Source organism: Erinaceus europaeus, chromosome 9, assembly GCF_950295315.1.
Source record: "Erinaceus europaeus chromosome 9, mEriEur2.1, whole genome shotgun sequence".
In the NCBI taxonomy this organism is placed as follows: Eukaryota; Metazoa; Chordata; class Mammalia; order Eulipotyphla; family Erinaceidae; genus Erinaceus; species Erinaceus europaeus.
The window spans coordinates 55,221,696-55,248,906 of NC_080170.1; the positions used below are offsets into that span (position 1 = coordinate 55,221,696).

The window sequence follows — 27,211 nt, forward strand, 5'->3', positions numbered from 1 at the left end:
CTATAAATGCAACATCAGAATGACCACCAGATGTCACAAAAGTACTTCTCCACCTCCTTCTGTGGTGGCCCTTGTCTTCTTTTCCATGTCATCTGCTTTCACTTGTCTGTGATCCCAGAGAGACTTGACTCTACTTCCATCTTGTGTAGTCCCCCTCCATTTTCCTCTGTGACTCCAGTTTTCCAGTCTTTCTACTGCATTGTATCATAGATGAAATATCTAAATATAGTTTTTTCATAATATATTTGTGGAAACACAGCTTTTATAGAACAATGCAAGACCAGTTTGCAAGACAACTTTACAGTGTTTCTTCAAGTAGGTTTCTAAAAAAAAAAAAGCATAACTCAAAATGACCAGAATAAGTGAGAAATATTTGACAACATATGAATTTAATGGTAATCCACAATGTTACAAAGAAGCAAAAACACTTCATTACTAAGAGATGGCATACTTGCCCCAGGCTAGAGTTTCTGGGTCTTGTAAAAACTCCATACACAGCAACATGTCCCATGCTCACTGCAGGGTATAAGCTGGAGTCTTCAGTCACCACTGTGCCTTTGCTCAAGTCTGTGACAAGATTTACCACATTCACTAGTGAAGCACCAAAGTGCAGCATATAGGCCACAGAAATGGTCCTTTCCTCCTCTTTTGACCCCTCCTCTTATGCAGGTGCTCTTCATTTCTCTGCCTCTGTGGCTGATCCTCTCCACAGCCTTGTCTCCTGTGGGTCATGACCATCTATACCTCTAGCCCCATGCCAGACGCTTGGCTTCTACCTGTGACATCAATCTCTCCCCACTCACCTGCCCTGCTTATTCCTCTCTCCTTCTCTGCAGCTTTGTCCGGCTCTCCTCTTGCCGACGCCTCCAGGCTGCGATAAGAGCTTCATCATCTAGTTCTTCTTCTTCCTCCCTGTCATTGCATCTCCGATGCTGGGATCTCCGTGCTGATGTATACCTCCCTTCTTCTCTACTTTCCATCTTCTCTTTCTCTCCCTCCTCTTCTAATCTTGTGAAGCTCTGGGTGAATTTCCTTTTGGCTCCAAATTCTGAAAAGTCTGACTGGGATGACTCCTCCTTGTCTGCCCATTCCCGAGACCTGCCCCAACTTGGGCGCCGAGGTTCCTGGAACTCTTCCTCTCCAGAGTCCTCAGGAGTCCGGCAGAAGAAAGGGGGCTCTGGGCTTTCCTCTCGGGAACCCAAGGTCTCACTGAACAGGGACCTGGAAAAAGTGTGTCTCTTTTGACCTTCCCTGGAAGAGCAGGAGGAGAAGCTCGAAGTGCTTCGTGTGGAGCTACCATTAGCCTCATGGAAAGAGGAGGTGTCCTGTTCCTCTGACTCAGATTTAGAGAACTTGTAACTGGAGAATTTGGACTTTGTCTCGCGAAGCAGGGAGGACCTGCTGGTTTTACCCTGGGAACTTCCTGAACAGTCACTCAGGGGAGGAGGTTTTTCATCTGTCTCTAGGCCACTGAGCCACTTCCTCACACTGCCTCCAAGTCCATTGTGATCAGACATAGCCAGACAGGAGGAAGTGCCCAGGCTAGGTTTGTAGGAATTACTGCGGGAAGAATCCTGGAAGCTCCCTATGGCACTGTCAGTATCCTCATCCCTGTCATCCACCTCACTGGCCCCTCCCCTCCCATTCTTCTTCTTGAACAGGGTGCTGCGCTTGTTGTCAGAGGCCAGCTTCTCCAGTTTATACTCAGACATCTTCTCCCTGAGCTCCATCTGCATCTCTTTCTCCTTTCGGTCAAGCTCTTGTAGGTCCACATTGTCAGCAAAGAGACTGTAAATGGGCTTGCTGGTCCCCTGGGCCCTGGAGCTGGCTGTGGTGCTGGAGGACAGAAGGGACTGTGTATCACAACAGGGCTTGGCTTGGCTGGGTGGTCTCAGGCAGCTGCCCACTGACACACTGCTCCGTCCACTGATCATGGAGACCTGGTCATCCCCCAGGCAGCTGGCTGCTTGTGGAGCCTTCACACTTGCTACTGAGGGTGGGCGAGACAGCAGCAGCATTTCATTCTGTTTCTGGGCAAGTGTCTCGCTAACCACATTGGCAATCCAGTTCTGGATGCTGGCAATGGAAATGGTGTCCCCAGGTCCCACTAGAAGGTTGGGAACTTGAGTGTTGGGGTTAGAGGCTGAGCAGCCTCCCATATTGCTTACACCCTGAGCCGACTGGGAGCTATGGCTCTGGGCACTGAGTACTGAGCCTGTGTCCCCATAAGCACTGATTGAGGAGGCTCCGGACCAGAAAGCAGATAGTGGGATGTTGCCACTGGCCACCGAACTGGCTGCTTCCCCATCTCCCAAGGACCTGCTCTCCTCCAGTGTCTGCCTGCTTTTCTCCAACAGCTCCAGTCTCCATTGTCGCTTTTTGGCCAAGGTTGTGTCCTCTCCCTTGCCAAGCTCTACCACTTCCTCCTGATTCTCACTGCCTACCTTCTTCTGGTGCTTCAACTTCCAGGCCTGGTAGGCTGTCAGACAGACATCCAAGGGCCTCTGCATTGCCTGCTCAGTGCCCTGCTCACTACTGCTGTCTCCTGCCTCGGAGTCTTTCTTGTGAAATCCAAATTGGATTCTCTTGATCTTCCACCTTTCCAGGGCAGTGAGTTTGTCTTTGTTTCTGCTGCAGAAGTTGGAGAGAGAGCTGGCTGCTGAGGACAAGCTCACCTCATCGTCCTCTCGCACCCTGCTCCCCATCTCTGAATCTGTGTCTCCTTCTTTCTCATTCCTGGAGTGGTATCTCTGGGAAGCTTCCTGTTCTACTTCCAGCAGCCTCTGGTTCCACATGTCCCAAGTGCTGTCTGAGGACACAGAGTCAGAGCGACGCCTCCCACCTCGCTTCAAGAAGCTCATCTCCAGCTGTTGCTTCAGGACCTGGATGTCATGGCTGCTCACACTCTCCAAACTGCTGCTCTCACTCAAAGTGTGCCTCCGGCTTCTCCCCCTCCATATTTCACCCCCTCTCTCCTCTTTTTCCTCCTCTTCTTCCTTCCTGGTCCACCGCTTGTGCTCTTCTACCTGATACCTCTCATTTCGGCTCTGCCACTCTCTGATGATAGTCTCTGTATCCTTGTCCTCTTCCCCACCCTGGCCAGAGGAAGTGGGGTGCCTGCCATCTCCATCCAAAGGGACCCCACTTGTAGAGTTGTCCTGCTCCTTCTTCCACTGCTCAAACATGTTCTCTTCCTCTTCTTTGTCCAACAGACTAGAGGTTCTAGAGTCCAGGTTGGCCATCCCCACTGAGGAGCCACTCAGCCGGCTAGAAACATCATCCTCTTCTTCTACAGTGAGGGCACGCACTCTGACCTGTTCTGTACTCCCCGAATCTTCACCCTCAGTCTCCGAGCAATAGTCCTCTTCTCTCTCCTCCATCAGCTTCTCATTGAGCTCCCGGAGCTGCTTTAGGAAGCCATCATTGGGGCAGATGGCACGCTTCTTGCGCAAGGTCATCAAAGCCTCCAGGATGGTCATGCTATGGAAAATCATTAGGTAGGCAGCCACCAGCACTGCTGACCGACTAACACCCATCTCACTGCTGACCAGGACTTTCCCTGGGGAAAAAAAAAAACACAAGAAAGAGCATTACTATCTTTTCTTCTTCTTTATAAGGTTTTTTTTTTTTACAAAAATATTTATTTATTATTGGGTAAAGACAGAGAGAAATTAAGAAAAGGGATAGAGGAAGAGAGTCAGAGAGACAGACACCTGCAGCACTGCTCAACCACTCATGAAGCATTCTTCCTGCAGGTGGGGACCAGAGGCTTGAACCTGGGTCCTTGCACACTGTAGTGTGTGTATTTAACCAGGTGCGCCACTGCCTGGCCTCCTCCTCCTCCTCCTTCATATTTTTTAGTTAGTGAGTTCATAATGGTTTCCAAAATCATAAGTTTATGGAGATACAGTTCCATACTTACTCATCACTACATTTCTATTCCCCCACCCCACCTCCCCATGACCACTACAATTTTCACAAAGTCTTAGAGACAGTTTGGCTACTTTTCTTTTTTATTTATTCAATTTATTGTTATTATTTATTCTACTTATTAAGTTTTTATTATTTTATAGGACAGAGAGAAATTGAGGGGGGATGGAGAAGTGTTGGTATGCTTTTAATTCTGCTTCTAAAACCCCTTCTGTTTCATTGGTTTAATCCCCCCTGCTTAACACTGTATTCTATTTACATAAACCACTGTTAATTAAGCACCGCCCTGCCTCCAGGGCATTGGTTAATCCCCACTGGTTCACGATGTCTTTTTGCTCTGCCCCCTCTCCTTGTCACACCCTGATTTTCACCAATCTCTTTTCTCTCCACCTTCTCTACCTCACATCCTGTTTCCACCCTACTTGGCGAGTATATATATATAAGGACAGGATTGTGATTAGAGATAGCTTAGCTTAGATTGCACTGCATTCCACATGAATAAAGACTGAACTGCTTCCCAGCTCAGCCATGAGTCCCTGGTCATCTGTCTCCCACCCACGAAGCTAGCCCGGCAGAGAAGGAGAGAGACACTTGCAGTACTGCTTCACCACTTGTAAAGCTTTCCTCCTGCAGATGGGGACCAGGTCCTTGTGCATGGTAACACATGCACTTAACTAAGTGCACCACCACCTGGCCCCACCGATTTAATTCTTTATATTGTACACAGGCATGAAACCATCCAGTTGAGAACTGCAGGTTATTTGGTAACAGAAACAAACTGTAGCAATAAAAATCCTTAACCACATAAAGAACTGAAGAATACAACTTTACTTTGACTCTGCCCTCTCCTACTACATTAAAAAAATGCAGATGAAGATAGCATAATTGTTATACAAATGATTCCATGTCAAAAATACAGGATCTCAGGTTCAATCCCAGGCACAACCATAACTCAAAGGTGAACAGTGTTCCAGTGAAAAGAAGAGAGAAGAAAAAGAAAAAGATGGGAAAGGAAACAAGACAGAAAAAAAAATCAGATATTGAACTAAAGGTTTCTTGCATACAGGATACTACTGAACTGTTCCATGCACCCAGTCTCTCCATCCCTTCCTTTCTTTCTTTTCTTTTTTACTTTACTTTTTTTTTTTTTTTTTGCCTCCAGGGTTATTGCTGGGGCTCAGTGGCTGCACTACAATCCACTGCTCCTGGCAGCCATTTTCCCTATTTTATTGCCCTTGTTATTGTTGTTGTTATTATTGCTGTTGGATAGAACAGAGAGAATTTGAGAGAGGAGAGGAAGACAGAGAGGGGGAGAGAAAGACACCCACAGACCTGCTTCACTGCTTGTGAAGCAAAGCCCTGCCCCCCATAGGTGGGGAGCTGGGAGCTCCAACTGCAATCCTTGTGTTTGGTGCCATGTGCTCTTAACCCGCTGTGCTACCTCCCGACCCCTCTTTCTTTTTTTAAATTCAGTTGGTGAAGAGGAAAGAGAGAGAGTGACAGTTAGGGATACCACAGCACCACCCCGCCCCAACCATAAAGCATCACCATCATTAAGCACTGTTTGGATGTACCAGATTTGGCCTGTTCATTTAGCCTCTGATGTTTGTCCACACATCCTGGAAGACCAAGCTGGTCATATCAGACCCCACCTACCTCTACCAGAGCAGCAGCAGGATTTCCCATTCCCTCCATTTTGTACACTAACACTTTATAACTCCTCTGTGCCATTTCTTTCACACCAAGGCCAAAGTAGATTTGTCTGGTCATAATGAAAAAAAAATGCTTTACTGTAAAATGACTGGAAGGGGTGCCAGACAGCAGGCACCCAGCTAAACACACATAGTACTAAGCACAAGAACCCACCCAAGGATCCTGGTTTAACCCCTCCTCCCCACTCCCCACCTGCAGGGGAGTTGCTTCACAAGCAGTGAAGCAGGTCTTAAGGTATCTTATCTTTCTCTCTCCCTCTCTCTCCCACTCCTCTCTCAACTTCTTTCTGTCCTATCCAATAAAATGGGGGACCAGGAGCAGTGGATTCATAGTGCCGGCACTGAGCCCCAGCAATAACAGCAATAACAGCGACAACTCTGGAGGAAATATAATGTAATGTAATGTAATGTAATGTAATGTAATATAATATAATATAATATAATATAATATAATATAATATAATATAATATAATATAATATAATATAATATAATATAATATAATATAACTGGAGGGAGGTAGCATTTTTCCCCCTTCTAATTTATAGTCACCATTTTGGTTAGCAGAAAGGCTGATGCAAGGGATGCGGGGTGTCTATATACATGTGGTCTCTCTGTTTTAAAAACTTTGAGTGTGAGGGAGCTGGTCAGTGGTGTGAAAACATTATCATGTGTAAGGATCTGTGTTCAAGTCCCCAGTCCTCGTGTGTGTGTGTGTGTGTGTGTGTGTGTGTGTGTGTGTGTGTGTGTGTGTGCTTTACAAGCAATGAAATGTCTTTCTCTGTCCCTCCCTTCTCTTTCAGTTTCTCTCTGCTAATATCTGAAAATAAATAAATAAAGGAGGAAGAGAAAAAAGCATGGCTCCTAGGAGTAGTGGATTAGTTGTGCAGGCACCATGCCCCAGCAACAACCCTAGTGGCAATAAAAAAATAAAACAGGGCTGGGGAGATAGCATGACAGTTATGCAAAAAGACTTTTATACCTGAGGCACCAAGTGGTCCAGGCTCAATCTCCAGCAACACTGTAAATCAAAGCTGAGCAGTGTTTTGGTAAAAATAATATTAATAATAAATATAATAGCAATAATAGATAGATAGATACATAGATAGATACATAGATAGATAGATAGCTGATAGACAGGACACTTGAAGTATGCAGGTAGTAGAGAAAGTCCTGGGTTTACTCAAGGCAGGGTTGCACTCTAATCTGCCTGCTGCTTGCAAGGTCAGTGTTTTCTTGGGAGTAGAAGGTGAGGTTATGTGTCTGATTCCAGGTCACCCTGGGGTTACATTCCTTTGCTTGAATTCCTTTCCTTATTTTGCTGGTGCTTTCAAGCTTGGTCAGTAATTTGAGATAGTTTCTTCTTCTTCTTCCTTTTTTTTTTTTTTTTTTACTTTATTAAGGAAATATTAGTTTACAAGTTTTTTACCTATGCACCTCTTCTTCCTAACCTTGTGAATTGTACCTATTCTGAGAGTTTGTTTTCCTCTGTACTGAGACCTCTTCAGAACATCTTTCAGTCTAGGAAAGGCAGTTCCAGAATCTCACATACATTTGGTTGACATTCAGATTCACATTGGTCAAAAGGAGGATTTTTAATTTCTAATGATTTAACAATGGCTTGCGGTAGTTGGGCGGTAGCGCAGTGGGTTAAGTGCAGGTGGTGCAAAGCACAAAGACCAACTTAAGGATCCCAGTTTGAGCCCCCGGCTCCCCACCTGCAGAGGGGGTCACTTCACAAGTGGTGAAGCAGGTCTGCAGGTGTCTATCTTTCTCTCCCCCTCTCTGTCTTCCCCTCCTCTCTCCATTTCTCTCTGTCCTATCCAACAACAATGACATAAATCGTAACTACAACAAAAAACAAGGGCAACAAAAAAGAATAAATAATAAATGTATATTAAAAAATAAATCTTTAACAGTGGCTTGCAAGATTGCAAGATCACAGGTGTGTAGTCTCACACCATGCCCACCACCAATGTTCTATGTCTCCCACCACAACCCTTGGGAACTATATATAGTTATCAAAAAATCATATAGATTGGCTACTTCTTGTTCTTTTCTTCCTTCTTTCCTTCCTTTCTTTCTTATTCCCTTCCCTTCTTTTGAAAGTTTATTTGTTTCAATTCTCTATGTTCCACATATGAGTGAAACCATATGTCTTTCACCTCCAGTTCTATATATTTTGTCCCAAAGGATACAATATCATAAAAAGAAATAAATTTTAAAGTTTTTTTTTTTTACTTTTTTAACATTTAATTTATGAAAGCACTACTCAACTCTGGTTTATGATGGTGTGGGGGACTGAACCTGGAACTTTGGAGTCTCAGACATGAGTCTTTTTGCATAACCATTATGCTGTTTCCCTTGCCCAAGAAATACATTTTAAAGTGGGTTTTCTTTATTTATTGAAAAGTGGAGTGGGGTCGGTGGTGTTGAGTGTACATGTTACTGGTTGAGTGTACATGTTACAGAGTGTTGAGTGTACATGTTACTGGTTGAGTGTACATGTTACAGAGCACAAGGACCCAGGTTCAAGCCCCCGGTCCCCACCTATAGGGGGAAAGCTTCATGTGTGGTGAATCAGGGCTGCAGGCATCTCTCTGTCTCCCTCTCTATCTCCTCCTTCCTCTCTCAGTTTCTCTCTGTTCTATAAAAGAAAAAAAGAAAAAGGCCTCTGGGGAGTGGTGGACTCATAGTGTATGCATGAAGGCCCAGTGATAAGCACAGTGGCAAAAAAAAAAAAAAAGGTCTTGATCCTCAGACTGAGGAGAGATAGTACTACTAGGATTGTATGAAACCGTCATGTCTAAGGCCCCAGATGCCCCAAGTTCAATCTCTTCTTATTTATTTATTTATTGCCTCCAGGGTTATCACTGGGGCTCAGTGCCTGCACTAAGAATGCACTGCCCCTGGAGGCCATTTTTTCCATTTTTAAAAAATACAATAGGACTGAGAGAAATTGAGAGGGGAGGGAAAGATAGAGAGAGGGAGAGAAAGATAGACACCTGCAGACCTGCTTTACCACTTATGAAGCGACCCTCCTGCAGGTAGGGAGCTGGGGGCTCCAACTGGGATCCTTGCATTGGTCCTTGCATTTTGTATTATGTACACTGAACCTGGTGCTTTGCTGCCTACCCCCTCACCCCCCAAATTCAATCTCCAGCAACATGATAAGCCAGTAATAATAATAATATTTAGAGGCCAGGTGGTAGTACATCCAGTAGAGTGCTCATATTACTATGTGTAAGGATACAGGTTCAAGCCCCTATTCCCCACCTTCGGGGGGGAAACTTCACAAATTGTGGAGCAGTGCCATAGGTCTTTCTCTCTTTTACTCCCCTTCTCTTCTCAATTTCTATAAAAAAAAATAAATAAATAAGTAAACAGAACTTTTAAAATAGAAAAATTATTTGTAAAATGTGGTGATGCAGTCGTTAAAGTTCTGAACTGGCAAGCATGAGGTCCTATGCTTGATAGCTGGCACCACATAAGTTCTGGTTCTTCTGAAATGGAATTGGCATATTGCACCAAAGTAAAAGACTCTGAAGTGGGGGTGGGTGGGGAGAATACAGGCCCAAGAAGGATGACAGAGGACCTACTGGGGGTTGTACTGTTATATGGGAAACTGGGGAATGTTATGCATGTACAAACTATTGTATTTACTGTTGAATGTAAAACATTAATTCCCCAATAAAGAAATAAAAAATAAATGAATAAATCCATAGATTAAAAAAAAAGAAAGTGAGAAAAAAAAAGAATGTTCTGGTTCTTTCTCCCCCCTCTCACTTTCTTTCTTTTTTTTTAAGATTTTATTTATTTAAGAGAAAGATAGGAGGAGAGAGAAAGAACCAGACATCACTCTGGCACATGCGCTGCAGGGGATCAAACTCAGGACCTCATGCTTGAGAGTCCAGTGCTTTATCACTGCGCCACCTCCCGGACCACTCCCTCTCACTTTCAATAACTAAATATTAAACAATTTAACACAGAAAGTTTAGGATTTGATATTTACTTTGCTCTAACTTTAAAAAATTATTATTTTTATTTATTTATTGGATAGAGATAACCAGAAATCGAGAGGGAAGGGGGTGACAGAGAGGGAGAGAGACAGAGAGACACCTGCAACATTGCTTCACCACTTGCAAAGTTTTCCCCCTGCAGGTGGGGATGGGGGCTCAAACCCAGGTCCTTGTGAATTGTAACAACCAGCTGCACCACCACCTGGCCCCTTTATCTTTGTTCTATACATAAGGAGCTGTAAGTTCCCCCACTGAAGTGAGTGTTCCAAGGTTCCCTGGGACAAAGCAGAACATCTCCTGAGGCAGTTTCTGGACACCAGACAGAACTCCTAGGGTCCCCCTTGTAGAACTCTTGAGGGTCTCTCCTCAAGGGAAATTTAGCCCACTCTTGAAGGGAATCTCCTTCTTTCTCTGCCTTGGAGATGGCCTCATACTCCCAACCCAGGGAGTCTCACTGAAACAGACCTGATTAAGGTGTCTTTGGAGCCCCTTACCTTGGCCTTAAACCTGCATACTGTCACCCCCTGGGCTTCATCCAACACATGAGTCCAGATTCATTTATGATTCCTGAAGACAGTGCTTCTTATACCTTATGGATTTTAGCAGCATGTACTTTGGCCAGGAACCTCTTCTTCATTTTTTTTTTTTGTTTTGTTTTTAGTTCCTTATCTGCCCCCTCTAAGAGATTTTTTCAACCACCCTCTCCAATGAATTGGTCAGTCATTCTGTATTATCACTACCTACCTCACTTTTGCACCATCAGACCTTGACCCATTTCTTAAAAATTTTTTTTTAATGAGAGCAGTACATAGTTTGAGATTGAGAAACAGCACTGCTCATCTCTGGCTTATGGTAATGCCAGGAATTGAACATAGGACCTCTGACACCTTGGGTAATAAATTTTGGTGCATCAACCACTGTACCATCACCGCATCCCAGATCTTAATATTTTCCTATTTAATTTTTTCTGCCCTAGAAGTTTTGTTTGTCTCTATCAGTGTCTAGGTCAACCCTTGACACCTCAGCAATTTCTTATTGAGAATGATCGTCTTTTCCTTCCCCTTTTCTTAGGAGATAGTGACAACTAGCCATGGCAGATGATCTGGGGCTTTCACATCAGTCCCTGTGTGTTTCTTTCCCTGTAGGATTCCAGCCAGGAGCAGCCCCCACCCTCACCGTACCTCTATATGTCAGCAAGGCTTCATCAAGGAATTCGGCAGCCTTCCGGAAATGCTGAGCGATATCCACCTCCGGAAAGTCATCCACTTCCACACCCAAGTACTGGATCTCCAAGCCAGTATAGAATTGGGGCCCAGTGTAGACCCCTGTACCATGAGCAGCATTCAGGATGTGGGTAATTCCCAGCCTTTTCAGCCGCCCCTTGTTCACAGCCACACTCCTGGGAGAAAAGAGGTAAGACTGGTTTGCCAGACTCAGCTAGGAAGAGGCATCACTATTGAAACTGGGAGCCTGGTTAGAAAATGTGAGGGCTATTTTAGGTATATTCCAAGGGGCCAGGAGCCCCACTTCCCCAGAGCTCAGCTTCACTAGGGAAAGAGACAGACAAGCTGGGAGTATGGATCGACCTGTCAACAACCATGTGCAGCGGGGAAGCAATTACAGAAGGCAGACCTTCCACTTTCTGCAACCCGTAATGATCCCGGGTCCATACTTCCAAAGGGATAAAGAATAGGAAAGCTCTCAGGGGAGAGGATGGGATATGGAGTTCTGGTGGTAGGAATTGTGTGGAACTGTACCCCTCTTATCCTATAGTCTTGTTGGTGTTTCCATTTTATAAATAAAAATTATAAAAATTTAAAAAAGGAAGATGTGAGGGCTACAACTGGGGAAGAACTTTTCCCTGTTCCTAACCTCACAGCAAATACAATTGTGAAAGGAAACCTATGATTTGACTCCAGCAAAAGAGAGAAGGCATGTGACTAGGAGCTGGAAAGAGTAGTCAGATTGAAGAGGAGGATAAATCCATATGGGCCAGAATCTTTTATTGGTCTAGAGATCTCTAGTCTGAATCTAGACCTAGTCTAGATTTCATGCCTTGAAAATGAATACTTATCAAGAGTTAATGTCCAAAGTAATTGGTCCTTCCTATCCTAGGGGCTTCATATTCTCTCCTGGGAATATAGCTAACCACACTGTGAGACTATTTTACTAAGGAGAAGGGAAAAAAAAAGAAGAAAAGAAAAAGAGGGGGTCGGGCGGTAGCACAGCAGCTTAAGTGCATTGCGCAAAGGCTGGGTAAGGATCCCGGTTATAGCCCCTGGCTCCCCACCTCAGAGGGGTTACTTCACAAGTGGTAAAGCAGGTCTGCAGGTGTCTATCTTTCTCTTCCCATCTCTGTCTTCCCTTCTCCTCTCGATTTCCCTCTGTCCTATCCAACAACAATGGTAGCAATAACAACAACAATAATAACAACAACGATAAACAAGGGCAACAAAAGGGGGGGAATAGCCTCCAGGAGCAGTGGATATGTAGTGCAGGCACCGAGGCCCAACAGTAACCTTTTTTTTTGCCTGGGGGTAAAAAAAAGAAAAAGAAAAAAATTACTATTACAGGGCTTGCAAGATAATTCACTTAGATATTATGCTTCCTTTTTCATGCATATGATTCAGGTTTTGAGCCTGATCCCCATCAGACTGAAGGAAGCTTCAACACTGTGGTGTCTTTCTCTCTGTTTCTGTCTTTCTATCTGAAAAAGTTGTCCTGGAGTGGTGAATACCCAGTGATAACAAGGACAAAAAATTAATTTTTACAGATTGATACCAAATATGCACTTATATGCTCTGAAGGACTAAGACATGAGTGATTTTCTATTTTGTTCAGAAACCATTAATAGACTTTATAGAAGCAGCATTTTTTTGTTTATAGATACAATCAATATGTATTCTACTCAAATCAAAAGAAACCTAAAGAAGAGAGTTAAAATCACTTGTAGGAACACCTCCTAGAGAGAATCACTGTTAACATTTTATCACATTTGCTTCTACTTTGCTTGCTATGCAATAACTTACACACAGTGAATGATCTATGTGGAGGCTATCACTTAGTCTCACACTGTGTATAAGTGTAATTCTGTGACCTATTTACCCTTTTACTATGTTGTGAGCATGTCCATATGTTGGTAAATACTATAAATCAATTATCACCAATGGCTCTGAATGTCCCCTTCTTTAGATGTCTTCAGATATCACTGGATAATGGTGAGGGAGTACATGAGGCTCTGTGGCAGGAAGTCAGGGATGCTCAGAAAAGATACTCAGAAGGCAAGGGTATGACAGAGACCTGGGAGACAGATGTAGGCAAGCATGCTAGTATCTTCTCTGAAGATGTTTATGCTGGGTCAATGGTTGGGGCCTTTCTCCAAGACAGGGGCTTGGTGGAGCTATTGGAACTACTCATGAAAGCTGGTGTAGTTTCTCTCCCCAGAGCACACCTAGAGAGGTAGGATAGGGGTCAGTGAGACTCACTTCTCTGCTATGAAGATGTTGGGCCAGACCTCGTCTACTTCATTCCAAGGAGCTTCTTGGCGGTCTTGGATCAAAGCTCGCTGCAGGTCCAAAACACAGGGGGTGTTGTATAGGCTGGTGTCATTCATTTTCTCCCGGACACGATTGTATAGGTCTTCCATCAGCAGCTGCTCAGCTGACTCCAGCATGCCAGGGCACTCAGCTTCAGCTCTGGGCTCCCGTGGCCTAAATTCTAGAGGGGACAGGCAGAATTCTCACCAAAAACCCCTATGTCATACTTGGATCTTTGGGGAAGTCCATTCTAAGTTGGTGGCCTTCCAGCACTCTGCAAAGGGACTGAAACACCACCAGAATCGTCCAAGTAGGACTTGGTGGGATACAGGACCTGCAGGGTCTGGACATTCTATGTCAGTCTACATCAGGGTACTGTCACTCTCTAGCATTACAGGCTCCCACCAGGGGACATCTAGAACCCATGGACACCTGGTAAGAAACCAGTAATATTATCTGCTATTTCTGGCTTCTCTGGGCATCCAGACCCCCATCTTCTCATAGGTCTGTGTGATACCAGGTTTATCACCCAGAGAAGGGGTTGGAGAGAAAGTCTAGGAGTTGCTCTGTCTTAGGTTTCAATCTAAATCTTGGATGCCCAGAAGGTGAGTTTTCCAGAGAGGAAATGGTTTTCTTACAAGTGGTGAAATTTTACTTATCAAGAGAAAAGACCTGGGAGTGGTTGAAGGAGTGAAATGCAGAGATAGGAGGTTGTGGAGGGAATGTAAAGAAAACTTTCAACCACATAGGATGGAGAAAAATCACCCAGAGCTAGTGCAGTACTAGAAGCAACATAAAAAACCAGATCAGGTAGGGCTCTGGGGGTCTTGACCCCTGGCCTGCCTACAACAAGACAATAGAACACTCAGTCAGGTAGGAAAGCATACAAACATGCACCTCTGAAAAGATGGAGGTCTGAACATCCAAAACAGCCAGCAACATCAAATAGAATCTTGAATTTCTTTTTCTTTTTTTGCCTCCAGTGTTATTGCTGGGCCTTGGTGTCTGCACTACGAATCCACTGCTCCTGGAGGCTATTTTTTCCTTTTTGTTGCTCTTGTTGCTTATTATTTTTGTTTTATTGTTGTTGTTATTGCTGTCATTGTTGTTGGATAGGACAGAGAGAAATTGAGAAGGGAGGGGAGACAGAGATGGGGAGAGAAAGACACCTGCAGACCTGCCTCACCACTTGTGAATTGACTCCTCTGTAGGTGGGGAGCCAGGGGCTCAAACCAGGATCCTTATGCCGATCTTTGTACCTTGTACCATGTGTGCTTAACCCACTGTGCTACACCCAGGTCCTGAATCATGAATTTCTTACAAGATCTCTTGGGTTTCCAGATGTTCTCTGGTAGGAGCCCAAAGGATCAGGGAATAAAAGACACCCAGAGATGATATGGAACAGGACCAGTCTACACAGTTCTTATAATTCAAGGCCAGTGTAGACCATGTCCAGAGAGGTAAATGCCCAGATAAGCCCAAAGGTTGCTTGGTGTATAGTGCTTGGTGTATATGCTTCAGCAATGCTGCCACACACCTCCCCTTATCACCTTCCCCTCCCACCTCCCCCTCCCATTTCACCCTACCACCTCTTCTGAGATAGAAGTGGAAAGGAAGGAAGGAAGTCATGGAAGATTATTTGTTCAAGATTAAGTAAGAAAAAAACCACCCCATCCAATCAGTCTGAGTTTCTTTAAATGAATGTACTATGCTTTTTGTTCTGAAATTTCCTGTGGAAATTTTTGCATTTCTCCACTTCACCTTTTCCCACATCCTCCTCAGAACAGGAAGCCATTGTTTGGAAGCCATTGTTACACAGTAGGAAAATGCAAATCTAACTCTGGATAGCTATTAAACAGAACTCTCTCAATGCTGCTACACATTTCTCTGGTGCTCAGATCTGTATCTTTGTGTGTCATCCTGAGGCTAAGAGGAGAAGCAATGGGAGGCCCCACCCGAGATTGAAGTTGCCCCATGGTTACTGATGGTCAATCAGAACACTGTTCACACTGATGCTGGCTAATGTCCCATTCTGTCTTATGAAAGCTATTGAGAGGGTATGACCGTGTTGCTGCCCTTGCTTCTGCCCCTTATATATGACCCATGAACTTTGGTGCTCTCATATGTCTTCTGATAGCATTACCTTCATTGATGATCTGCTTTGCTGCAATGGCTGAGGAGAGGTGAATGGGTTCCATGAAAATGCTCTCTGTTTCTGCTTCAGATACCATTGAGTACCTAAGAGAAGAGTTATTATCGTAAGACTCTGGACTGTATCTTAATGGAAGGCATTCCAGTTAGATAAGAAACCTGGATTGGGGGTGCTAGGTGGTGGCACACTCAAGCACACATATTACCAAGCTCAAAGACCCAGGTTGGAGCCCCTGCTCCCTGCTTGCAGCAGGAAAACATCAGTGGTGAAGCAGGTCTGCAGGTGTCTTTCTCTCTCTTTATCTCCTCTCTCTCTCTCTTTCTCTTTTACCACCTGGGTTATTGCTGGGGCACTAAGAATCCACTGCTCTTGGCAGACATTTTCCCATTTTATTGGATAAGACAGAGAGAAATTAAGAGATGAGGGGGAGGTAGAGAGGGAGAGAGAAAGAGAGACACTTATAGACCTTCTTCTACACTTGTGAAGCTTCTCCCTTTAGGTGGGGAGCAGAGATTTCGAACCCCCTTGTGAGAGTCCTTGCGCTCTGTACTATGTGTGCATAACCAGGTGCACCACTGCCCAGCTCCCTCATCCTCTCTCAATTCTTTGTCCTATCTAAGAAAACTTAGGAATAGAAAATACAGTAATGACCACTGGGGGCAGTGGATTCTTAATGCAGGCACCAAGGCCTAGCAATGAACCTGGTGGCAATATGAATAAAAAAAATTTAAAAGAAAAGAAGCCTGAAGGGGGCTGGGCGGTGGGACACCTGGTGAAGCACACATAGTACTAAGTGCAAGGACCTGAGCAAGGATTCAGGTTCAAGCCCCTGGCCCTCCACTTGCAAGGAGGAAGCTTTATGAGAGCTGAAGCAGGTCTGTTGATGTCTCTCTTTCTCCCTATCTCCCTCTCCCTCCCTACTCCCTCCCCTCTCAATTCTCTCAGTCTTATCAAATAAAATGGAAAAAATGACTACCAAGAGCAGTGGATTCGTAGCACTGGCACTGAGCCCCAGTGATAACCCTAGAGGCAAAAAAGGAAAAAAGGAAGGAAGGGAGGAAGAAAGAAAGAAATATGGATTTGGGTGGGAGTGTCAAATTGGGTCAGTTATGGTCATGACATACACCTGAAACCTGTATGATGCTATATATGAGTGTTGCTTAGCAACAAGTGTAACCACAAGTGTAAAACAACAAGATAAAAGAAATACCTTCCCAAGTTCAGGAACCTGAGAATGCAGGTTCTGGATTTCCTGTGGAGCTGTGCATCTGTTTCAGACAGTGTGGGCACCTTTGTGAGTTGACGCTTTATGTTACCTAATATGTGGAGGGAAGAGCTTATCTAGTAGTTAGAGGGACCCGCCACTGTGATGTGGCTTCACAGTCTCTGGAAGGAAGCAAGAAGTGGCCCCACACCTCCCATGGAGAAGCAGGATTGAAGAGAAGGAGAAGAGAAGAGGGAAGACTGCACTGCCCCTGCTCATAGCTGCAAGGTCAGAGCTGTGGCTTATGGTCATTTCTGTGCTTCATCTATATACCTGAGATGGAGGAGATGACACTCATGCTTGAGCTAGAACACAGTCAGGGCTGGCTGTTAAAATCAACAGGGGGAGGATCAGGTCCTGGAACATGGTGGCAGAGGAGGATCTAGTGGGGCTTGTATTGTTATATGGAAATGTTATACATGTACAAACTATTGTATTAATAAATATTGTATTCATTAATAAAGAAATTAAAAAAAAAATCAACAGGCAGGAAAAGAGAGGACCTGAGACCAGCATGCATGTAGGACCAGAAGGTGGCTGTTAACCTGGAGGCTGAACTGAAAGAGAAGAGTAAAGCCAAACTTGGTGAACTTCCTGCCCCCAAAGCAGGAGACTGCTATGGTTTTCTTAAAACCTGTATTTTTCAAAATTGCATACTGTGATCCATTAGCACATCATAAAATCAATGCCAGGCTTTTGGAGCAAAGAAGAAGTGGAAGACAGGTATAATTTTGTGAAAAATTCTCTTTTCTCCACATGCCTGATGACATGCTCTGAGTTGAGATGTCATGCTTGTCCTACTGTGGGATATAGATTGCAAGATTTAAAAGCCACTGCTTTTAGCCAATTGCTGGCCCTTTTAGAAAAATAAAGGAGTAGAACTGTGGTCCTTTCACCCAGACTCCTTGAATATCCGTAATTTTCTTTCAAGAAACCTTCTCCTTCTCCTTCTTGTTCTCCTTCCCCTTCATCTTCTACTTCTCCTTCTTCCTCCTCTTTCTTTTGTTGTAAAATTTTTAATGCATTTAAAAAAAAATTAGAGTGTTAATGGTATATACACATTCTGACTCACTGGGTTTATTTTCAGTAGAGTCATATAGGGGAATGTGGTAGTCACCACAAGTAGGAAAGAGAGGATCTGTTATTGACATGTATGTAGGACTAAAGAGCAGGAGCTAAGAAGCCTGGAGACTGATTTGAAAGAGGACAATAAAGCCAAATGTGATGTACTTTCTACCCAAGAATAGGAGACTGAGGCCTGGGAGACTATGTTTTTCTTGATTTGGTTTTTGAAAAACAAGAAGGAGGAGGAGGAGAAAGAAAGGAAGGACGAAAGAAAGGTTCAAGCTCTCTTTAGGTGTTCATTCACTGCAGAGAATGTGTTCATATAAGTCAAACTTAGGCTCCAAGGAAGGAGAGAAATCAGAAAACTAAAGAAAATCAGATTTTTGTTTGTTTGTTTTTTAGCTGCTTGCTTCCAACAGGCTTTAGGAAAGAGCCAGCATGGGAAGCCCCTCACAGAGAAAGGATCAGAGGAGTCACCTCCCAAGGACACATGATCAGGACACACAGGCATGATACTCAGTGCCCTCACTTGCTGCCCTACCACCTCCACCAGGCACACAGACCTCTTTGTAGGAAAGGCATGGAGAGCATAGTTGACTTTCTGGAAGGCCAACCATAGGATGAATGTTATAAGAGATTCCTGTCCAATTACAGCAGAGTCTGAAACACCACAAAGATTTTGAAAAATTCCAATCTCAAAAGTCAAAGCAGGAAATGGATTTCAACTGGAAAATAAATAAAGATAAACTGAAAACCATTCTTCAAATAAGAATAAGAGGAGAAGAGAGAAGTCTGATCTGCTATTTGAGAGCTTGTTTGGAGGTACTAGCAGGGGACCACAGCTACTGGTATACCCTCAACCAAAGTCTCTACTCAGGGAAGGCCATCCTCTTTGACCACGTATGTAGTTTCATGAGGGGTGCACATAGAGTGGTGAGGGAGGAAGGGGACACCCACCTGGCCAGCCAGATCAGCCGATTGGGCTGACTGACCCTGGCAATCAATGGGATGACAGATGTCGCAGCCAGATCACCCTTACATCTTCTGATCCATTATTTGAAAAGGCAGATAAACTAGTCTTAACTTAAAAGGAAAAGAAGAGGGGAAAGTAGGTGGTAGTGCTCTGGGCTAAGTGGATATAATGCAAAGCAAAAGATCCTTGTTTAAGCCCCTGGCTCCCCACCTGCAGATGTTTATCTTTCTCTCTCCCTTTCTCTCTTCCCCTCTTCTCTTAGTTTCTCTCTGTCCTAACTGACAGCCCCAACAATAATGGATAAAAGATGGCCTCCAGGAGCAGTGGATTCATAGTGCATGCACTGAGCCCCAGTGATAATCCTGGAGACCAAAAATAAATAAATAAACAAACAAACAAATAAATAAATAAAAGAAAGAAAAGAAGGGACCTTAGGGAATGAGGGTCTGCTTAGAACAGAGGGCAACACCTGTCTTGACTCTGTCTCACATCATAATATTAGTGGTTTCTTGGACTGTGAAACTGACAAAAAGCCTACTGGTGTATATTTTCTGACTCAGTACATAATCTAATTTTTAAATGATGTAAGCTTTAGCTGAAGAAAATGATGATGGAATTCCAGACCCTTGACAGGGAAGAATGCTCATACTGGGGGCATGTGATCTGTTGCTTAGACACAATATTTACTTGAGACAGAAATAGAGAATGATGACATCTTACTACTGGATGGTTTTGATGATATATGAGATACAGATACTTATGTTATATTACTTAATTTCTGCTGATAGGTAAAAATAGTATTCCCATTTTATGACTAAGTGACACAACTTGTCATGGCTAATAAATGAGAAAGCCAGCTTGATCCCCAATTTGATCTAAATTTTACCATTTAAATTCTTTCCACAGCATGGTAGTGCCTCCTAAGAAGGGTTTTATTTCTGCTTTCAAATAGTTAACTGTTATTGAAGCAGTTGTTCTTTTCCAAAGATGGCCATAGGATTTCTCATTCACTTCCTCTCAGTGTGGCCCTGACACTCCTCCAGAATGGAGGGATCTCTGTTGCCTCCATCTGAACCATATGGTCCTTTGGTGACATCCGAGGCTGGACCATGACAACTAATATACTTCTGTTTTGTTCTTTTAGAAGTTAACTTTTGGGAGTCAAGCAGTAGTGCAGCAGGTTAAGCGCAGGTAGTGCAAAGCACAAGGACTGGCATAAAGAACCCAGTTCGAGCCTCTGGCTCCCCACCTGCAGGGGAGTCACTTCACAAGCGGTGAAGCAGGTCTGCAGGTGTCTATCTTTCTCTCCCACTGTCTGTCTTCCCCTCCTCTCTCCATTTCTCTCTGTCCTATTCAACAACAACAACATCAATAACAGTGATAATACTAACTACAACGATAAAACAACCAGGGCAACAAAAGGGAAAAAATATTAAAAAAAAAAAAAAAAAAGAAGAAGTTAACTCTTGGGGTCTAGCTTCCAGGCTTAAGAAGTATGTGGATGTGGTCCACTTAAAAAGTATGTGGTCATGTGAGATATTTTGGGTGGTCCCAACAGGAAGTATCATGTGTGAAAATGCTTCTGTGGTGTTTATTCCAGCACCCTTCTCCCAGCTTTCAAGTCCTTATAGCAGAGGTCCCACAAGTCCCACCATTATGCCTTGTCCAGGTTTCTGACTGTAAATACAATATAGTGGTTGTTTTGTGTCAGTAGTAGAAATAGAATAGAATATGCTGTGAAGCCCTTATTGATGTGTGTGTGTGTGTGTGTGTGTATCTGTGTGTGTGTACGTGTTTTGGGGGTGGGGGTTTGAATACTGCTCAGCACTGACTTATGGTGGTGCCAGGACTTGAACCTGGGAGTTCAAAACCTCAAGCATGAAAGTCTAGTGCATAAACTGCTATACTATTTTTGTCATTGCCAAAAAAATTAGACAACTTATAACTTTCTCTCACTTACATAAGTAACCATATCAAGATTGTGTGTGTATCAAGTGATTTACACATTTACCAGCAAGATTTTTTCAGTCCCACTCAAATATTCTCTCTCCCAGTATTCCAGCCAAGCTTTTTGCATTTTCTCCAAGTGTCTTCAAAATCTCAGGATTGTGGTCACTAGATTTGTTTACACTTCTCTGATAAAACTTTTCATATTTTAAAATTTGAAGATAATCTTTAGTTCTCTGAGTGTGCAACAAATCAAACTGTTTAAGTCTAGATAGCCAATTAAGTAGTTAGCTAAATAACTATCAAAACCTTTCTTGTTGCAGTTTTATTTTTTAATTTATGTTTTACCTGAGCATTTGTCAGTTCTGGCTTATGGTAATGTGGGGGATTGAAACTGAGATCTCATAGCCTCAGGCATTAGAGTCTGAAGTACTATCAAAACCATTAAGGAAGTTTGTGGGACCACATTCTGTGCAGTTATCATATTTCAATGATTCTCTCAATAGTTTTCATCTCAAGGTCAATATCACATCAGATGGGCCATGGATCAACCCTGCAGCTTAGAGCTACTATCAGTGGGCAGCATGGGAGGTGGCAAGCAGATCTTTATTTAATTATTTTTACATCTTTTAATTAATTTTTTATTTATTGAATAGAGACAGAGAAATTGAGAGGGAAGATAGAGATAAAGGTGGAGAGAGAAAGAGAGAGACTTGCAACATTGTTTCATCACTTGTGAAACTTTTCACCCAGAGGATGGGAACCAGGGACTTGAACCTGGGTCCTTGGGCATTGTAACATATCTGCTGTACCAAGTATGCCACCACTTGACCCCTTATTTTATTTTATTTTTTCATAGAGGGTGAGAGACAGAGAAAAGTAGAGAGGGACTGAGAGAGAAGGAGAGAGATGCCTGCAGCACTGCTTCACTGCTGGAAAGCTTCCCCACCCCCACCCCCTATTGGAGATAGAAACTGGGGGCTTGAACCCAGGTCCTCATGCATGGTAATGTGTACTTTACTGAGTGTGCCACTGCTCAAACCTCAACCCATCTCTTTACTTCTGGAAATGTGTTTTTTATAAATAATGTGTAGCCTTTCAAAAAATATTTCAGAAAAGTTTTCAGTCAAAAGTTGTTAATCTATGACTCTTAATTGGAGAACTTAAAATCTGTTTTTATTTAATGACTTATATTTGGGGCTTAAATCTACCACTCTACTACTTTCTTATTTTTTATGTTTTTTTTGACATTTTTTTTCTTCTTTCTTGCTTTCTTTCAGAATGAGTATATTTTGTTGTGCAGCCTCCCCTCAGGAGCTTATTTGTTATTCACTCTGCTGTGAAGCTTTCAGCACTTACACTTAAAATTACAGTCTGCATCCTGGACTTCCCGCCCAATGTACAGTTTGACAACGTCCCAAGATAACTGCCATTAAACTGGGAGAGGAATATGGAGATAGGAAGCAGAGAAAGAAATCAAGAGTGAATATTGTATCTCAAAAAGGACTTGGGTGTAGTTTCTGACACATGGAGTTTCCTGGTCCCTGTGGGTCAAAAACCTATTAAGTTTGGGGATTATATTTTTAAAGAAAGCATAAGCCTTACAACCCCTTTGTGGAGATAAACAAAACCCTCGGGCCACAAACTTCTGAGAGCAGGACACAGCCTACACAAGTTTGACAGCAGGTCCTGCAAGCACATCTTTTACTTTTAGTGAGAAAAAATAATCTGCCTGACTGGAGGAAATTACGTTATTCAACAGCCTGATTCTTCATGTGTCCTTTCACTTAGAGTTGCAGTTTCCAGGAACCTATGATTACATCAAGTGGAAGCTTATCTTCTAGCCTCCAAAAAGACAGTTTCTCCACTCTCACTCCAGATGTGCCTATGGAGGATTAAAAAAAGAAGCACAGAGGAGACAACAAAATAGCTCTCCTAGATAGTGCATTTGTTTGGACTCAATTCAGGTTTGAGACTGAGCCTCTATTGCACTAGAAGAAATTTGAGTTCGATGGTGTCTTTCCCTCTATGTGTGTGTCTTTCTATGTGGAAAAAGTTGGCCCAGAGCAGGATGGAAGATAGTAAACACTTTACCACATACAAGGAAGGACTTGGGTTCAAGCCCCCAGCCACCACATGGGAGCACTTGCATGGCAAAGTTTCACAAGCAATGGAGCAGTGCTATGGTGTCTCTCTGTATCTTTCAGTTTCTCTCTCTTCTCCTCTATCTCTCATCCTTTATTAATTAATTAATTAATTAATTTTATTTCATAGGACAGAGAGAAATTGAGAGGGAAGGAGCATAGAGAGGAAGAGAGACAGAGATACCTGCAGCATTTCTTCATTACTCACGAAGATTTCCCCCTGCAGGGTTTGAACCTAGGGCCTTGCACATGGTAATATGTGTACTTAACCAGGTGTGCCACTACCTGGGCCCGCCTGTCACTTTTTATCTTTAAATAAAAATGATAAAATAAGAGTCCTCTGAGTGCAAGGAGTTGTGCAGGTACAGAAGCTCAGTGACAACTGGAAAAAAGTGTTTTATCACATGTAGAATACAGACAACTAAAACAAATGAACTTGTACCAAAAATAGTAACAGAATGATCTCTTGTACTTTGAGAACTAAGGTAAATGAGGGTGTTGAGTAGGCTGGACTTAGAACTTTGTTGATGGGTGTGGTGACTTACACACACTATGTGTAGGTATAAAAATAAATATACCCTTGAAATATTATGTTTGTAAAACTCTTAAATCACTAATTTTAAAAAAGTGGGGCGGGGGGCGGGGGTTAGTGGGAAGAGGCACAGAGGGAGAAGGGTGGGCAGAGAGAACAGCAGACAGTGAATTCCACTTAGAGAACCAAACTAAGGTCAAACCTCCTCTCCTCTGAAGCACTGTGCTTGACCTGCTCATTAATGATAAGACACTTTTCACCCTCCTTTTACTAAAAGGAACTTTCTCTTTGCAGATTTCCTGTTCAGATCTTGAGGTCTGTGTCTATACCCAAAACATACAGTTCACAGTACCCAGAGAACTTGATTTTAAAGTGTGGGTAGTAAGTAAGGCTTGGGTTTCCTCCCTCAGAGGTGGAGAAACAATAAGTATGTCCTGGGGAAAAGGCAACATGAACACTAACTGCCAAGGAATTCCCTGCAGCTATATTGTTACAACTGAAACTCAGCAAGCCCACTTCTTTTCCTGGGCCATGAACTTCAGTTCACAGTCTCATAAGAGTGGAAGCAAAAGGTTCGATTTCAGGGCTGGTCCATAAAATGAAAGTCTCTGGAAGATTCTTCACATTCTCCTCCATTTCCATCTCTAGGCTAGTGAGCACATAACTTTAGAAACTACTTTAAAGTGAAAGACTCATAAGCTGGAAGGAACCCCTGATCCTGAGTCATAGCACAGACTACTGTTTTGGAATGTGAGTGAGAAAAATGCTCATTTGCACAGCAATTCACAGTAATCTGGCTTCTACACAAAGTGGGTGCATACCCCAACCACACACAAAACACAGAACCCCCTCTGCCATGCCCAGGCATGTGGAGTCAAGGGGAGGTGGTTCATTTGTTTTTTATTTTCATCAGTGTTATTGCTGGGGCTCAGTACTGGCACTCAGAATCCACCGCTCCTGGTGGCCATTCTTCCCCCCTCCCCTTTTTTCTTTTCCATTTTATTTGATAGGACAAAGATAAATTTAAAGGGGAGGAGAAGGAGAGGTAGAGAGAAAGACATCTGCAGAACTGTTTCACCACTAGTGTAGCTGGGGAATGAGTATTCAAACCAGGGTGCTTTTGCATGGTAATGTTTTTGTTTTTAATCTTTCAATTCTGTCCATTTTCTAAGTGTGAATATAATGTTGAATTTTATAGGAAAGTCTCCAAGCTCCATTTGAACATTGACCCAAATCATGGATAAAAAGCAACTACCCTTGATCTTGTCTCACCCCAAAGGGAAAACATTTGGGGTCCCAACAAGCAGGAAACAGCAAGACTCTAGAATAGAGGAGCAGTGCAGCCAGGTAGAATGATAGGTACTTCCAAGTAACGTCATCTTGAAATTTTATGGCTGGGTCTTCCCTTCCCTTTTCAAGGACAAGAATACAGAAGCCCAAGTTGAAGTGATTTTTCACATGAGCAGTTAAAGATGGCAGAAAAGGGTGAATAAACATGAACACTACTACTACTTCAGCAGAAAGTGAGCCTTGTTTGATATCTCAGCTTTTCTTAAATTTTCATTCTACATAATAACGTATCTTCAAACATTTTAAATGAAAATATAGAGGACTTTTTAAGAAGAAGCATTCATTTATATAGTTCTGGAAACAATAGCTACTAGCCTGTAGGCATGCATAGAGTCAATTAGAGCTTGATCACAGCTACAGAATTATTTTAGTACCATTACTGGCCATACATGGACTCTTCTTCTCTAGATATCTCCTCTTACAGCCTGCCATCTGCTACCCTACCTTTACCTAACTTTGATGCTAAAGAATCAAGTCCAGCCTCCAGATAGTGTTGTCAGACTTTTGAGCAATCTTTAGGGCTCAGATACACTACCACCTTCTCCAGGAAGCTACCTGTGACTTTCCAAATCAAGTTGTTACATTCCCTGACCGATTTCATAGGAAAACAGGGACCCACTTTAATTCTAACATCTATAACCCATAGTGCAATGTAATCTCTGTACATGTTGGCTACCTCTAAAAATTATGCCACAGGGAAGGGCCCCAGTGGTGTCTGTCAAAGGGGTGAACCTGAGGTGATGACTGCAACGGCATGAGCCCACCTCCTCACTCCAGACACCGGCACTCTATGACTGCAGGGGTATAGAGTCCAGTTGTGCACACTTACTGACTGGGGGAAGGGCTCCGGAGATAGCGGGCTTGCACAGCCCTCACATCTGCTTCCTCCTCTTCACTTGGAACCACCTGCTCCTCCTCAGAGTCTCCACCAGTCGCCATGACAGGTAGTCAGCCTCTGTGGGAAAGGGCAGAGAGGGAATCTGGTTCCGAGTGTTAGTGGGTGAGGGGCATATCAGTGCTGTTCTGTCAGTGGAACTGGAAATAGGAAAGTCATTGTGTGTAATGCAGTGAGAAAGGGCCACTTGGGCAGACATGACCCAGTCACTGTTTCCAGCCCACAGCCCACAGCCCACAACCCATAGTCCACAGCCTACACCTTCCACCTAACAGCCTACATTGGAGTCAAAGCATTCCAGAAGTGAGAGTGGCTTCTTGCACAGATATTAGCAAGGAGCCAAGGTTTTGTCCTTTCTCTCTCTCCCCCCCCCCACCTCTTTTCTTTTGCCTTCTGGGTTATTGCTAGAGCTTGATGCCCATACTACAAATACACTGCTCCTGGAAACCATTTTCTCTCCCCCCACTCCCACTTTTATTCAATAGGACAGAAAGAAATTGAGAGGGGAGGGGAAGACAGAGAGGGAGATAAGAAGATATAAAGAGGGGGATAGGTACCTGAAGACCTCCTTCACCACCTGTGATGCTTTCCTGCTGCAAGAGGGGTGCAGGGACTGGAACCTGGGTCCTTGCGCTGATCTTTGCTCATAGTACTATGTATGCTTAACTGGGTATGCTACCATGAGACCCCTCCTTTCTTTATTTCTCTCTCTCTCTTTTTTTCTCTCTCTATTTCTCTCTTTTTCTTTTTCTTTATTATTTTTATTGCCTCCAGTGTTATCACTGGGGCTTGGTACCTGCACAAGGAATCCATCTGTCTCACTGGTAGCCACTTTTTCCCTTTCTTCCTTTCTTTTTCCCTTTCTGCTTTTCTTTCTCTTTCTTAGACAGAAATTGAGAGGGGAAGAGAAGCTAGAGAAGGAAACACAACTGCAGACCTGCTTCATCACTTGTGAAGCTTCCCCCTGCAGATGGGGAGCAGGGACTTGAAACCCTGTTCCTTGTGCATAGTAGCATGTGCACTTAACAGGGTGTGCTAATTCTCAGCCTATAAGCTGGGGTTTTCTTTAATTTGTGCCGCCTCAGTCAAGAAAGGCTTTTCACTTTAACTCACAGGGAGACACAGACACAGACACACACGCACATACACACACACACACACACACACACATACTGGCACATATATATTTATATCCCACACTCGTACATATATACACACACATACTCGCATACATCCATATTCCAGCCCATGCACATAAGCACGAATACACCTTTCATCTCGGCCAGGGGTACAACTGACCTTCACTTCTTAGCATAGGCCTCAGGAGCTACAGCCTCTATTCTGGTCATTTGACTTCATGGATAGAACCCCTAGAAACTTGTCCCAGATAACCCTTTTGCTTCTAAGTGCCAGGATCATCAGGACAAAAATAAGGGTAGAATATGCTCCCCACTGGCCTACCTGAGTATCCACACCAAGGACAGTCACCTGAAGGTTGAGGGACCCAGACAAAAGGATCAGGGGCTCTGAGAAGGGAGCTCCTTCCTCTCTCTTGTCTTCAGAGCTCTCCTCTGAGTGGCAGGACAGCTGTTAACAGAAAACTTAGCCACCTTCTAAATTTAGCCTCTTGCCCTACAGCCTGGAAAAGATCTAGGAAAGGAATGCAGACCCCAAAATGGGCCTCACTTAACTC

General features: G+C 43.5%; 1 protein-coding gene across 3 annotated transcripts; it reads right to left on the reverse strand.

Annotated features, from left to right (window-relative positions):
* Positions 1 to 370: 370 nt before the first annotated feature.
* Positions 371 to 27,093, reverse strand: STYXL2 (serine/threonine/tyrosine interacting like 2). 3 transcript variants are annotated; one of them, XM_007528756.2, is made up of 6 exons: positions 26,980 to 27,093; positions 25,453 to 25,578; positions 15,340 to 15,434; positions 13,146 to 13,377; positions 10,842 to 11,059; positions 371 to 3,559 (listed from the first exon to the last, which is right to left on the reverse strand). In XM_007528756.2, the coding sequence occupies exons 2-6, from the start codon at positions 25,560 to 25,562 to the stop codon at positions 813 to 815; spliced, it is 3,402 nt and encodes a 1,133-aa protein (XP_007528818.1). In that variant the 5' UTR covers positions 25,563 to 25,578; positions 26,980 to 27,093; the 3' UTR covers positions 371 to 812. The 3 variants fall into 3 exon arrangements, with proteins under 3 accessions (XP_007528818.1, XP_060053964.1, XP_060053965.1); XM_060197981.1 differs by lacking the exon at positions 26,980 to 27,093 and adding an exon at positions 14,094 to 14,292 and having other exon boundaries at positions 25,453 to 25,472; XM_060197982.1 differs by lacking the exons at positions 15,340 to 15,434; positions 26,980 to 27,093 and having other exon boundaries at positions 25,453 to 25,581.
* Between the last annotated feature and the right edge of the window lie 118 nt (positions 27,094 to 27,211).